The 15,568-nt window shown below is 49.0% G+C and overlaps 1 protein-coding gene across 7 annotated transcripts in view; it reads left to right on the plus strand.

Moving 5' to 3' along the window:
- The first annotated feature begins 1,849 nt into the window (after window positions 1-1,849).
- The window catches only part of SOCS7 (suppressor of cytokine signaling 7), a 38,076-nt gene continuing 24,357 nt past the window's right edge, over window positions 1,850-15,568 (plus strand). For 3 of the 7 annotated variants that reach the window (XM_037886732.2, XM_037886734.2, XM_037886736.2), the window contains exons 1-2: window positions 1,850-2,637; window positions 10,657-10,724. In XM_037886732.2, coding sequence (XP_037742660.1) covers window positions 1,865-2,637; window positions 10,657-10,724 — 841 coding nt within the window. In that variant the 5' untranslated portion in view covers window positions 1,850-1,864. The remainder of the gene's footprint in view (window positions 2,638-10,656; window positions 10,725-15,568) is intronic. The other 4 variants (XM_037886733.2, XM_037886735.2, XM_037886737.2 and 1 more) reach the window with 2 other exon arrangements.

A 15,568-nucleotide genomic window follows, 5' to 3' on the forward strand; every position in this document is an offset into this window, starting at 1 on the left:
GAGCAAAGAGCCCAGCTGACTTGGAAATGCCCCTGGGAAGCCCGGCGGGCTCCAGAATGTGCCAGCCGCTTGTTGGTAGCACCCAGAAGCCCAAGCTAAGATCAAGGCTCATGGCGCTGTACAAACACATTGCGAAGGCCGACCCCGTCCCACGCACCTTACGGCCTAATCAGAGGAGGCACAGAGAAGTGAAGCACTTGAACCAAGCTCACACACATTGGCCAGTGGCAGAGCTGGGGCTAGACCCCAAGTCCCCCGAGTTCAAGAGCGGTGTCCTACCCACTAGGTCATGCTGCCTCTCTAGCACTGCCTACATTGAGATGTGAAGGGTCTGAGCCTCTGCTGGACTCGTAAGTGCTTGACAAAGGCTCCTCTTTTCGGCCGCAGCATTTGGGGCTCCGAGTCAGTAACAAGCCCTGGTGAGGAGCAGATCAAGGAGCAATGATACTGGTATCGAATAGGGACCTTAAATAATGCTTTGTGAGGGATGGGGGCGGTGTGGGGGTCTGGGGTTATAGAGACGAGAGGGAGGTGGGAGCTGTGACGGGATATGGGGAGAATGGTGAGCTAACCCAAGTGAAGAAAACAAGGGCCATACTGGGTCAAACCAATGGTCCAGCCAGCCCACTATCCTGTCTCTGACAAGTGGCCAGTGCCAGATGCTTCAAAGGGAATGAACCACACAGGGCAATCTGAGTGATCCATCCCATCATCCAGCCCCATCCTCTGGCCGTCAGAGGTTTAGGGTCACCCAGAGCGTGGGGTTGTGTCCTTGCCCATCTTAGCTAATAGGCATTGGTGGGCCTGTCCCCCATGAACTTACCTAATTCTTTTTTTGAACCCAGTTTATTTTTGGTGTGCGCAGGGATGAGAGAGAGGAATGGAGAGGGGGGGAGAGTTAAGCCCTGTTCCTGCAAATGGATCATCAGTGACTGAGGATGCATTGAGCTGCCTGTGCAGAACGACTTGCAATAGTGGGGGGCCTAAGACCATAGACGGGTGGAGAAGATGGCTGATGGAAAAGGAAACATAAAGGGGCAATCAGAGACCGGTCAGTGTCACTTCAGGTCATAATCCGCATCTCGTTAACATGGCTTGAGTTGAAGGCAACAAGGCTGCAAATGCTGCGGGGGGATGTGCTCATGTACCACAGCTAGGGTGACCAGACAGCAAGTGTGACAAATCGGGACAAGGGGGTGGGGGGGTAGCAGGGACGTTTATAAAACAAAGTCTCGAATATCGGGACTGTGCCTATAAAATCGGGACAGCTGGTCACCCTCACCACAGTGAGGGGCTGGACCGGGGAAACCAGAGGGCAGGCTAAGCCCCACCCCACCGGCAGCGGCTGTCCCAACAGACCTCAGGCCCAGCTCCAGGAGGAAGGGCAGGGGGAGCAAAGGGCTGGCCCTGGGGCAGGGACTCAGGAGGGGGCGGGGCTGATGAGAGAAGGGGTGGGGCCTAGGCCCGTCAGGGGGCGCGGCCTATGGGAGACAGGGCGGGGCAACATGAGGCCGGAATAGGGGGTGCGGCCTAGGGAAGGGGGCGCGGCCTATTGGAAGTCGGGGCTGACGTAGGGCGAGTTGCGTAGATAGGGGGTGGGGCCTATGGAAGTCCGGGCCAACGCCGCTCGGGGGAGGCAGGGGAGGGGCGCGGCCTCAGGCGGGACGGGGTGGGGGCGTGGCCCGGAGCGCGGCCTGAGGCGGGAGGGAACGGGGGCGAAGGGGCGTGGCCGGCGCCGGAAGTGAGGGGGCGTGGCCGGCGGCAGTGCCCCCCCCGCTGAGGGAGAGGGGAGGAGGCGGCGGCGGCGGGTCCCGGGGGGCTGCCGGGGGGCGGGGGAGGCGCCGCCCCGAGCCGGGCGGGCGGGATGCGGCGAGCCGAGCTCCGGGACGAGGGGGAAGCGGCGGCGGCGGCCTCGTACCGGGTGCTCAGCCGCCTGCTGGGCTATGGGGCCGGGCCGCAGCCGGGCGGCGGCAAGGGCCCCGCTGAGGAGGGCGGCGCGGCCGGGGGGCCGCCGCCGCTGAGGGGCTCCCGCCCGCCGCCGCAGCTCATGGTGTTCCGCAACGTGGGGCGGCCGGGCGAAGCGGGCGGCGGCGGCGGCGGGCCCGGCCCCTCGGAGCTGCTCTGCCCGCGGCACCGCTGCGCCCTGGAGCCCTCGGGGGAGCCGGGCTGGGGGGCGCTGCCGCCGGCCGGGCTGGAGCTGCAGCTGGCGGCGCTGGAGCTGCAGCGCGGGAAGGCGCCCGGCGGCGGCGGCGGCTGCCCCTGCCTCCGCCTGCTGCCCGCGCCGGGCGGCCCGGCCGCCGAGGAGACCAGCGACGCGCTGCTGGTGCTGGAGGCGCTGGAGCCCGACGAGGCCGAGAGCGGCGCCGAGGAGGGGCCGGGCAGCCCGGGCCGGGCCGTGGGCGGGAGGCCGGGGGGCCGGGCCCAGCCGCCGGCCGCCGCCGCGGCCCTCGGCGCTCGGAAGGGCTCGCTCAAAATCCGCCTCAGCCGCTTCTTCCGCACCAAGAGCTGCAGCGGCGCCTCGGCCGGGGGGGAGCCCGCCGCCGCCGCCGGCAGGAGGCGCTCCGGGGAGCTGCCCGCCTCGGCCGGGAGCCTGACCGACGTGTCCAGCCCCCGGGGCCGGGAGCGGGACGCGGGCAGGTAAGGGGGAGGGGCGAGTGGGGGGGCGCTGTTGGTGTGGGGCGGGGGCTGTGGGCGGGCCGGCTTACCGCAGAGGGGTGCTAGGCGCTGGGCGCCCAAGGCGTCAGGGAGCCGAGGGGCCGTGGTCGTGCAGCGTCCTGCTGACAGCTCGGAGGGAGCAAGGCCTTTGGGGGGGGGGGATGCCCCCCCCTTCTTGTTCTTGCTGCACTGGGGTTGGGGGGGGGAGGTTGTGTTTTCCATGCAAGGGTCTGCGTGGGCTTGTGGGTGCAGCTGTGAAGAGTCCGGAGGTGGGGGCACGTGTGAGAAGCAACAGCCTGGGCTCGGCCTAAGGGTATGGGGCATGAGGCCAGGGTGTAGGCCCTGCCCTATGCTCTTTGTGCAAGGGTCCAGAGAAGCCATATTGGGGAGGTGTGTGCGCGCCAGGGTATACGCCTCTAATGCCAGGGAGGGAGAGGGATGTAGAGGCTGCCTGCCATCGTATGTGCTTTCAGTGTAAGGGGGGGGAGGTGGGTATGGGAGATGGCAAGTGCGTGCCATGGTGTGGGGCAGAAGGATGCTTTAGTGTCCATTCACAAGAGGGGCATGGGGTAGGCTGTAGGATACGTTCCTGACATTTATGGAAGGAGGTTGGCATGCCCGTTCAGCTCCATGGACAGGCATGTGTCAGGAGTGTGTTCTTGGCACAAAGGTCCAAGGAGGGCATGGGTTATGCATATCCAATGTAGTGCTTGTTGCTGTTCAGTCCCTCCTCTGAGGGGCTCGTCATTCCCACCAACACAGCTCAGGCACATCAAGTGTAGGTGTAAGCAGGAATACACTCTCAGCAATGCTTTGGGAGCAGCACCTGGGAAGGAATAGCTGGTAAATGTCCAGGAGCATGAGCCATGGGCTTTTGGGTTCTTGCTTTGTTGTATGGTGTATGCATCCGCAGGGCAGAACTTCTTAGCTTAGGAAGGCTTTAGTTCATCAGGCCATTGATTACTGCTAGAGCTTTCTAACGCCAGCTCTTAGATTAGTGACTGCAGTCATGGCATGCCTAAAAAAAAAAAAAAAAAAAAATCTTGACAGTGGCTAGGCTTGGAGTGTGCTGAGACCACAGTCTGTTGTGCTGCCTATACCAGTGGTCTCCAAACTTTTTGGATCACACACCCCCAGGGCCAGCTCTAGGGAAGCAAAAAAAAAGAAAAGGAAAGAAAAAGAGCTGCTGCTGGCATGCCACTGAAGACGGAGCGGGGAAGAGCCGAGCTGCCGTGCACCCCCAGGATGCTCTTGCGCACACCCCACTTTGGAGACCACTGGCCTTTCCTGGCTCATTGTTTCCTCCCCCCATCTATTTGTCTTTGTCCATTTGCTGTCTCTTGTCTTGTACTTGGATTGACAAGGTGGGGGAGGTGATATCTTTTATTGGACCAACTTCCATTGGTAAGAGAGACCAGCTTTGGAGCCACACCGAGCTCTTTTTCGGGTCTGGGAAAGATAGTCCTCGCATCCCAGCTAAATATGAAGTGGAACAGGATGTTTAGCATAAGCTGTTAGCGCACATTCGAAGCAACCATTCAAGGTACAGTGGCCCGTTAACGCCAACTAAACGAACCCTCCTCTTTTTGTCCTAAAATTAGGAAGCACTAGTATCCCAATCTAAATTTTACTGTAGACTTGGTGATACTAGCAGTCTGCTGTCTCCATCAGCTGGTGACTTTAGGGGTTTGAACCCGTGTTTGAACTGTTCTGTTTGTTCCTGGGACGCTAAAGTCAGCACCTATCTCATGAGCCATTGATTAAAAGAATTGTGGAGCTGATCGATGTTATCCAAAGAACAGCCATATGAGCCTTATGTTCTCCTGGGCCACTTCCAATATGACTTCGGCAATAATATTCAGCGCTGTAGTAGGAATAGTCACATGTGAGCTCTGCATACCCAGTGAGCTTGTATTTGTTCCTGTGACAGGCATAAGTTAATAGGGACAAAAGGAAACTGCTTCAGAAGGAGGAGTGAAGTATTTGGGGCCAAACGGGGCTCATGTGGTGGCCTGTTATCTGCTCTCCATGTTACCATGTGGGCTTTGGAGTTCCAAGCTGCCATGGTGCTGCAGGGGCTGCATGCTTGTTTCTGCAGCTGGGAATGCTGTAGTGGTGACATTACTTGGCTTTTGTTGGTGGGGAGGCAGGGAGTGCCTTACTGAGATCTCAAGCAAGTTTCTGGTCAGCCCAGGAGCAGCATTTAATGGACTCTGGAAACAGTCTAGTCCTTGACCAGGAGAATTGATTGGTCTAATGTAAGTCCTTTGGGAAGAGAGGACATATGAAAGATGTAGTTTAAGAGTTTATGATGGGTGAGCAAGAAAATCCCCCAACATCTTAGGTGTGAGTAGCAAACAACCTTTGGAGAGTTGTGGTCCAGAGCACCAGTTTGTGGTAACTGTGCAGCCAATATGCCAAAAACCTTGCTCACCTTACTGGTGTAGGCTGGGGGACTGAAATTACTGTCTTCTCCTAAATTGGGGATGTCATGAGTTAGCCTCTGAGATCATATAGCCTAAACTTCTTGGCTAAATTGCAGTGTCAGCTTGTTACCACTTAAGGCTCAAACACATTGACCAGCATTAAGTACTGTTAATGCACTTCTGAGATGAGCCTTGGTGATTCTCTACGTGTGGGAGCTCCATTTACCATAAATGAACCTTAGATGGCAGAGAGATTCCATTTGCTTGTAATGACGCTGTTTTGCTAATGTACTTGTGGTTTATTTCCTCACTCCTTGTTCTTGTTGTTGTTGACCAGAACTGGAAGTTTTTAGGATTTCCGAGAACTGAAATAAAGTGGCGTGAAATTATCAGTTACGTATTAACAGATTTAGATCAAAAAGAACATACTGCCACATGGATTCTTCCTTTTGTAGGAGAATGTAATGGTCACTGCTCTTGCAATTTCCAACTCTTACGCTCAGAAGCATGGGATTCTGTACGCATTAGGTAGTATTTTAACAAAGATTAGCTCAATGTGGTGAATCCAACTTCACAAGTTCCTTCAAAAGGGTCTAGATTTGAACCGTGCCTTCTGTTCACATGGGCACTTTTTCATGGAGCTCTTGTAAGGGGTAGGAAAGAGGGCACATCACTGTTGTATTTTGTTCCCGTTCCCCTACTTGCCAGGAGGCTACATAGTCGTGGAGCATCCATTGCTAGCTCCTAGAGAGTTTGGCTTTATGCCGTCTCGTGCCAGTGAAGAAGAGTAGGTTAGTCTGGGTTGCTGCCCAATCCTGCAGCCTTATATGCACAATCTGCTTCTGTGCAGATGTGGGAAGGAAGAAAGGCAGCTTTCAACGAACCATGTGCTGCATTGCCCACATTTGAGGGACCTGCTGTGCTGTAGCAGTGGGGCAGCACCATGATTCTTACACCTGCTTCTGCCCCCTCTTTTGTTGGTTTAACCTCCGCTCTGGGGTGTTATGGTGTCTTTTCTCCTTCTCCCAAGCTGCCTCAAAGTACAGAAAAATGTTTAGGATTCCTAACTTGTGTGCTGGGTACCCTTTCTCAACTTTCCCTTCCTCATGGCCAGCGGTGTTCTGTGCAGACTGTTGGTTCTTTGCCCTTGTCCTCACTAGGAGAAAAAGGGAACCTTCAACATGTGTGAAAAGCCTAGTGTAAACAAGGCAATTTATAGTTCTAACACATGTTAGCTGGTTGAAGTAAATCCTGTGCTCTCCCTTTGGGTTTACCTCAGTCAGCTAATGCATGTTAATACTGCAGCATGCCTTGTCTGCACCAGGGTTTTAAGATTTGTTAGCTAACGTTAAAATCTTTTTTTAGTATGGACATGGCATTTAAAGTGAGCCACAGATGGCTGACCTGACCAAATTCTATCGCTACTCAGAGCTTTTGGGAAAAACCAGTTCCACGAAGACTAACTTTAGGACTGGGTTCGGAGGGGTAGCCATGTTAGTCTGGATCTGTAAAAGTGGCAAAGAGTCCTGTGGCACCTTATAGACTAACAGACGTGTTGGAGTGTGAGCTTTCATGGGTGAATGCCCACTTTGTCGGATGCATGGGCCGAAGTGGGTATTCACCCACGAAAGCTCATGCTCCAATACGTCTGTTAGTCTATAAGGTGCCACAGGACTCTTTGCTACTTTTAGGACTGGGGAAGAGGCTGCAGCAATCTAAGGGGAATGCTTCTCCAGTTAGTTCAAAGTTGACTTTTGATCTATTCTTGGACTTGTGACTTAGCTTTCAGGCAGATTCCTGTCAGTATATCTGACTCCCAGCCCCTTCCTCCTTCCTACATCCTTCCCAAAGAATTCCTGTTCTAAGATACTGACGCTAAGTACATTTTGTCTCTGTATTGCAGAAGGCTGTTTACCCAGTGCAACTTTTTCTTAAATGTTACTGCTAAGCAGAATCCCCAGTGTTTGAAGTTGCGGCCCAGGCAATCCGTAGCATTCCGATTCCTTGAGGGACCATGTTACAACTCTGCTTAGTAAATGTAGCAAAAGTTGAAAGGAAAACTGACCCCATTATCTAAGATCAATAGTCCGTTCTGATGAACTGGGGTAGACTTTGACTGCAACTAAATATAGGGATACCTGTGGCAACATTCCTGCCTTTGGGCCTGAGCATTGATATTTAAATGCTGCAACACAGAAATTGCTCTCTGAAGCCATTGTGCACCACTGCTCTATTCACATTAAACTTGGGGATGCAGAGTTAGGCATGGATCCTGCAACTGCATCTGCACAGGCAGAGTCCCAGTGACTTCAGCAAGAGGCTGCCTGCATGGATCCAGTTGCAGGCGTGTGGCCCAAGTCTTATAGCTGGTTTACAGTAGCTAGTTCACATACAGCATCTGCCCACCCAGCGCTCAAGGATCTGATCTTTACAGTCCCTTCTAACATTCCTTTATGCGTTCATATGCAGAAGATGCCACCTGACCCCAGTGAGGATGGCTGGCTAGGACTTTGATCTAAGACAGTTTAACTTACTACCATCTCTGCCTGTCTGGAACCAATTACAGAAACTGGAAATGGAAAAGACTTAAGTCACCTTGTTCTAACTTACTACAGAACAATATGAGTTCTCCTGGCTGTTGTCTCAGCTGCTATTGATTTGATGGACACCTGAACCTAAAACATTCTCCTCTGATCTCTAATGATTTAAAGATACCCCTGTCTTAGCCATGTCATCTGTGATATTTGATATGGCTCATCTGATGCTCAGGCTTGCCATTCATGCCATGTGAGCCGCTTGGAAATTCCATCACTAGCATTCTTTAGCAACTGCCACGTTCACCCTAATACCCACTTATGGCTCCCTCAGGACGCCTAGGGGATCTTCTGCAGTACTAAGCTAAACTGATGCAGCGGTGTTCTGTTGCCGGTCACACTTGATTACTATTAATATTTTCCACCATAATTGGACACTCTTGCTGTGCTTGAGGAGAAGAGGGAAAGGAAATGTTAGAAGAGATCATTTGAGTTTAAAAGTGAAATGTAGCAGAGTCCAGTCCTTGTGAATCATTTCTGGATCTGACCCCACTGCAGATCTAGAAGTGGGAAATAACACATGGTGCTTTTTTTTACATGATTATAGAATGGTAGCGTAAAAATGTAGCCGTTTTAGTAACAGCACAGAGAGGTCCAAAATGTTTCTGCTCCTTGCTATTCTCATTCCTCTAGGAATAAAATATGGCTTTAATAATAGATAGAGGTTTAATTCCAAACTATTTTGTTTTTAAGTGATTCCGTAAAAGTGATCAGTATCTAAATGCTGTTTCTCACTACTGTCCTTAATTGCAAAAATAGAACTAAATACTTCCTTCATACCTGTGCTACCCCATCAGAGTCAATGAAGTTACTCAGGTATAAATGAGAGCAGAATTTTGTATGCCCTGCAGAAAAGGCAGGATTATACTTGCATATTCTGCACTCTGTCCGAGTTTAATGTGTGGTGATTCAAAACTGGAGCTTAGATTTCTGTGTTTCAATAACTTGGTTAAATTGATATCATGTCCAGCTTAATACTTTGCAGAAGATGGGAGAGGGCTAACTTTCTCTGAAACTGACCAGCTTCTTAAGAGGCTGGTGATAGGACGGCTAAGGGACAAAGGCACAACCTACTAGTGGATTTAAGGGTAGCATTCAGATTATGGAGAGCGCTTCCTTCTTGCAAATCTAAAAATGGAGGTGGAGAAGAAAGCTCATGAGGAACCCAGTCAGCCTTGTAAAATCCCACTTGCCCAGAATGAGAGATTCTCTTGGATGGGCGAGTAAAATATTGGCGTTTCCATCATGGTAAAGATGGGAAAGAAAGGCTTATGTCAAGGCTGGTAAATCTTCATGACAATGTTGCAAGGCTGAATGTAGTAAAACATGTTTGTTTGGATGGCACTGCTCTTAAATTGTGAAGCCTGGCACTAAGTAATTGACTCATCCTGCCTGGGTAGCGATTTCCGGAATAGTGCAGTGTAGTGTAGGAGGGATAGCTCAATGGAGTGGGGAGGGATAGCTCATGGTTTGAGCATTGGCCTGCTAAACCTTGAGGGGGCCATTTAGGAATCTGGGGCAAAAATTGGGGGTTGGTCCTGCTTTGAGCAGGGGGTTGGACTAGATGACCTCCTGAGGTCCCTTCCAACCCTGGTATTCTATGATCTTTCAAGTGGCCAACAGTTGGGTAGAGTCTTGTTAAGACAATGCTCTAGTATTAGCTGGCTGTATGCGATACTGGGAGCTACCACTGTAGAGACATTTATTAGAATTCTGTAGCACGCTTTCAAGATCATGTCTTGCACAAAAGCCAAGATTCAGGCTTGATTTGCCTGGAAACACTCAAGTAGCAGCCATGTACTTCTTACCCCCAACACAGGAACTTTGTCTTGCAGCCTCTAGCATGAAACTACACTTCTGCAAAGCAAGCTTTAAACAGGCTAGTTTCTTTATTTGTTGTGGGACAAAAAACTGTTTCCTGTGAGGTGGTAGGCCAGCTGGCCTGCCTGCCGGAGGTTTTTTTTTTTTAAACAACAGTTCATGGTCAGCATTGGCTGTGTTCAGATACCGATGTGGTTGGGCTCTCTAAATAGTACTTTCAAGTATAAAGCAAGGGATCAAGTTAGAGAATTCGGACCACTTTTTTAACTCTCTCTGTCGTTACTGTTGCAAGACCACCTCTTGCACAAAGAGCTAGATTTTTAGAAGAGAGCACGGGAAGGGAGATTTCTGAGTTTCAGTTCCCACCTCTGCAATGGACTTGGATCTTGAGCAAGTCAGAGCTACTCTGCCTTGGTTTCTCCTATGTTAATTTGTGATAATACCCAACTGTGCAAAGCCCTTCAGGATCCTTCAGTGAAGGATACTGTACAGGCTAATTTTTACTGGGCAGTGGTCGTACAGTGGCTAAAGTTGTAGGCCTCATACTAGGTAAATTTTGGAAAGGAAATTTTAACGGGAGTCCTCAGAAGTACGTTTTAGCTACATTTCCATGTAGCTGAATGGGCTTAGAGAGCAGCTTTTCCACAGTTCACATGATCTCTCAAACTGTCTCAAGGAGGCTGTGTACCTCATGTGACACTTGCACATGGTGTGAGTGTCAATGCAAAGTTAACTGGTTTGGCATGCCCCATGTAACCTGTAACTCTGTCTTGATCATATGTGTTTTACTAAGGCATCTTGATGTAATGGCCAACGTAGGGAAAGAATTAGCTGCTCATAACACTGCCTCAGTTTTAAATAGGCTGCACGACTCAAGTTGGAGTATATTTGTTCTAACAGTCTAACTGACATTCCTCCTGAAATTAACTTGTTACTTATCAATTTAGAGATGTGGTATGAAGACTGAGACTGAGCTTTGTGTATTGGTTGTTGTACTTAAATTTTCTAAAGCGGGTGTTCTCATAAATCTTAAACTGCAGTGCAAGTATAGTGACTAGGCTCTGTCAGCTTTTCAGCAGATGAAGCTGCAGTTTTGCCAGAGCTGAGGAAGAATTGCTACTTTCCTGTATTCATTCATTAGCTGTTTCTCTCTCTCTCAGTAGGAAACCCCGATTGACAAGAACTCAAAGTGCCTTTTCTCCGGTTGCTTTCAGCCCCCTCTTCACAGGTAAGGATAGAAAGATTAAGTGAAACACTTTATTTTACACTTTTAGGTGTGTTACTCTTTAGATTTAATTACAGAGAATTAAAAGGCTTCCTTTCCATTCATCTATTAAGAGCTATGTAGTCCACCAGGAATTATAATCTCTCAACCCCCTAAAAGAAGAACCCAGTGTAAGGCTTGTCTGCACTGGAAAGTTAATGTGGATAAAGGTAGGGTGTGAATTTAAAACACAGTAGCTGTTTCTTATTAAATGCCTGTGGGGGACACTCTCTTAACAAGAACAGTTAATCAGAAGCAAGTCTGTGTAGACCAGCCCTGAGGAACACAACTCCTCATTCTGCTTCATGTTTTTTTTAGTTTTCCACTGTTGAGAGGGCAACGGAAGTCTGAACAGTGATTCTAGCACATACAGGGCTGTCTTCGTTAGACATGCTGGTACTTGTAGCCACAGCAGGATAACGAGTGTGACCTACCATGTTTAAAAGCAGGAATCTTCACGCTGATGCAAGCCACACTTCTGTACTGGGTTTTGTACTAGTGCCAGCTGCTTCGGTGCAGATGTCACAGGACCCTGTCCTAGGCACTGTGCAATCACAACAGTGTGTGTTCCTGCACCAACAAGCATAGTCAAGTGGCTCTACTCAGTTGCTGTGCACAACTGAATCCAGAATCAAGGCCTGCTGTTAGAGAAGCTTGCAGTGAGCCAGTGTCTTATCCATTGGGTGCTGAGAAGGGTTGGTTAGGTTCCTGTGTCTGTCCTGCCTGAGACTACCTCTCCCCATGACCCAGTGCTACGGTGGTATTAGGTGGGTGCTTGAGCTTGATCTCGGAGTGGAAAAGAGCAGACAGGCTGGAGGACATATTCTGTGCGAGGGGCCCCTTTGGAATGCTTCTTCCCAACTTGTTGGTCTGTAGTGGCCCAAATCCATTAACTTTTAGGGGATGCTTCAAACCAGTGGGCTTTGCATGGGCCTTGGTGGAGGGCTGAGGCAGTGCCTCAATGGAATTGTGTGGGAATGTATGGTGGAAGAAGAGGGGCTGCTAGCTTTGGACTATGTAGGCTGCAACTTCAGTATTGTGGTTTTAAGTGTTTCTTGGGATGCCCAGAGCTTTGATTGGTATGGTGTTGAGATCAGATTGGCTATAAATAAAAGCAAAGGGCTTCCTGCATATCCCATTTGCTTCTTGATTCAGGTATCAATAGAAACCCAGCTAATATGGTGATAGGCGCATTGAAAGTATGGTACCTGGTGTCTGAAAGGAGGAGGAGTGCACACATACTGATGTCCCTTTATAGGGTTCTGGTCGACCTTTGTGCTGAGCAGTGACAGTGCCGAGAGCTGCCTACCTTGAAGGTTATTTCTTTACCTTGCCTTGAATGGGTAAATGAAGAATTCTGCCTCCTCCCAGCCTTTAGTTCTGGCAGGGTGAGCTGAGCTAACGTCACAAACGGAGATTGGGGAGAATTCAAGCCATAGCTCTTCATCTTCTCCATTTCCTCGTGAATTGAGACCCCCCACAGAAGTCATTTTAATATTTTGGTAGCAGCACAAGCTTGGTTTTTTCCTGTAACATGCCTAGCTTCTTGTAGATTTGCATAATGTGCATTCATTCTGCAAACCAGAGACTGCCAAAGCCAAAACTGCTAACACCAGCTCCTCAGTTGTTGCCAGTGGCCTGAGATCTTCAGAGTGAGTGTGTGTGTGTGAGAGAGAGTGCGCGCATATGTGGGAATACAAACCTTGTATAACCTTTTAAGAAATTTCAGAGTAACAGCCGTGTTAGTCTGTATTCGCAAAAAGAAAAGGAGTACTTGTGGCACCTTAGAGACTAACCAATTCATTTGAGCATAAGCTTTCGTGAGCTACAGCTCACTTCATCGGATGCATACTGTGGAAAGTGTAGAAGATCTTATTATATACACACAAAGCATGAAAAAATACCTCCTCCCACCGCACTCTCCTGCTGGTAATAACTTATCTAAAGTGATCACTCTCCTTACAATGTGTATGATAATCAAGCTGGGCCATTTCCAGCACAAATCCAGGTTTTCTCACCCCCCACCCCCCTCCACAAACTCACTCTCCTGCTGGTAATACCTTATCTAAAGTGACCACTCTCCTTACAATGTGTATGATAATCAAGGTGGGCCATTTCCAACACAAATCCAGGTCCGTCCGTCCCCCCCCACACACACACACAAACTCACTCTCAGAATTCCACCATGATTTCAACAATTTCCATCCCACCATCAACCTCAACCTGGTCCAGTCCACACAAGAGATCCACTTCCTGGACACTACAGTGCTAATAAACGATGGTCACATAAACACCACCCTATACCGGAAACCTACTGGCCGCTATTCCTACCTACATGCCTCCAGCTTTCATCCTGACCACACCACACGATCCATCGTCTACAGCCAAGCTCTGCGATACAACCGCATTTGCTCCAACCCCTCAGACAGAGACAGACACCTACAAGATCTCTATCAAGCATTCTTACAACTACAATACCCACCTGCGGAAGTGAAAAAACAGATTGATAGAGCCAGAAGAGTTCCCAGAAGTCACCTACTGCAGGACAGGCCTAACAAAGAAAATAACAGAACGCCACTAGCCGTCACCTTCAGCCCCCAACTAAAACCCCTCCAACGCATTATTAAGGATCTACAACCTATCCTGAAGGATGACCCAACACTTTCACAAATCTTGGGAGACAGGCCAGTCCTTGCCTACAGACAGCCCCCCAACCTGAAGCAAATACTCACCAGCAACCACATACCACACAACAGAACCACTAACCCAGGAACCTATCCTTGCAACAAAGCCCGTTGCCAACTGTGCCCACATATCTGTTCAGGGGACACCATCACAGGGCCTAATAACATCAGCCACACTATCAGAGGCTCGTTCATCTGCACATCCACCAATGTGATATATGCCATCATGTGCCAGCAATGCCCCTCTGCCATGTACATTGGTCAAACTGGACAGTCTCTACGTAAAAGAATAAATGGACACAAATCAGATGTCAAGAATTATAACGTTCATAAACCAGTCGGAGAACGCTTCAATCTCTCTGGTCACGCGATTACAGACATGAAAGTCGCTACTTTACAACAAAAAAACTTCAAATCCAGACTCCAGCAAGAAACTGCTGAATTGGAATTCATTTGCAAATTGGATACAATTAACTTAGGCTTGAATAGAGACTGGGAGTGGTTTAGTCATTATGCAAGGTAGCGTATTTCCCCTTGTTTTTTCCTACCCCCCCCCCCCACGTCCCCAGACGTTCTTGTTAAACCCTGGATTTGTGCTGGAAATGGCCCACCTTGATTATCATACACAACGTAAGGAGAGTGGTCACTTTGGATAAGCTATTACCAGCAGGAGAGTGGGGTGGGAGGAGGTATTTTTTCATGCTTTGTGTGTATATAATAAGATCTTCTACACTTTCCACAGTATGCATCCGATGAAGTGAGCTGTAGCTCACGAAAGCTTATGCTCAAATAAATTGGTTAGTCTCTAAGGTGCCACAAGTACTCCTTTTCTTTTAAGAAATTAAAACTTTAATGGACTTCATCATAATGGGTTTTAAAGTAACTTTTCTCCAGAGAAACTGCAGAGAAGAAACTGGAAATGACTAAATTGATCACAAGTTTGAAATCACTTTAATTTTGCCAGTGAATGCATGTTGTGACTGGTTTTGTAACTCAGGTTTTTCCGATTAGCTATTTAGAAGATTTTTTGTAACTTCGTTGAAACTTTCTGTAATCTGGAGACTGTGTCATCTCAAGACCTTTTCACTTACATAAGACCATGCCAACTTCCTCAAATGGTCTGGTGTCTGGATTATTGATATCTTTATCTGCTCACAGACATCAGGTTCTCTTATGCAAAACACTGGGTAGTTCATTTGCTGATTTAAATGGGACTTTTCCAAAAATTGACACTCACTAAGGATGACCTAATTAGAACCTGCTTGGACCAAGTTGCGTGGATCAAAGAGGGGCCTCATACCTGATTTGTCCAAAGGCCTTGGAAATCAAAGATAAGGGCAAGAAGCCTGCCTCGCCTTCCTACCTATGGGGACACTTATGTTCAAGAATCTCCAAGACTCATCACCTTGGGGTGGGGAAGTCAGGACCTCAACTACCAGGCCACTCCTTCCTTTGCCAGTTTCTCCCTGCACCTGGAGGCCCATTAGCGGGAAATGCTGGATCCTTAATTAGCTAGCTTCTAGTCCAGAAGACTGAGAGCTGATGCATTTGCAGCCCCCCTTATGTTAAGTGTTTTTATTCTGTCTTTTGTTTTACTTAGCTTTATTTTTAGGGGGTGGCAGTGAAAGTGTGGCTGTAGGCACGGAGGTGTGAGCCCCCACATGTGGAGAAGGCACCTGAAAGAGAGAAGCTACCCAAGTAAACCGCCTTCAGTCTTGTTTCCTAAAATTATTCAGTGTGTTCTGTTTAAAAATCCACAGACTTGAGATTGCCATCTGTAATTTCTGGTAAACAAGAGTTGTCAAACTTCTGCTTATCCAGAGTTCTGTTAAATGGGCTATCCTTTTCGTTCAGTGTTTACATAGTGCTTGGCTGAGGCTCCTGGGTGCTACAATAGTGCAAATATTACATCTTGAGAGGGCTTGAGAGAGTTAGCTGCCCACAAGAATTGAATTCGAAGGAAGGAAGCTGTATAATTGGCTCTGAGGTGGTGGTTCAGATGGTTCAGTTTCAGTATTAAGATATTTAACCAGCCCCAAGTTATGGATTTGATTGACTTTGAAATTGTTTAGCTGGAATTTATAACTACACAGACAGCCACCTGCTTAGAATCCTCTTTAGAAT

The sequence above is a fragment of the Chelonia mydas genome, chromosome 27 (assembly GCF_015237465.2).
Source record: "Chelonia mydas isolate rCheMyd1 chromosome 27, rCheMyd1.pri.v2, whole genome shotgun sequence".
NCBI classification, from domain to species: Eukaryota; Metazoa; Chordata; order Testudines; family Cheloniidae; genus Chelonia; species Chelonia mydas.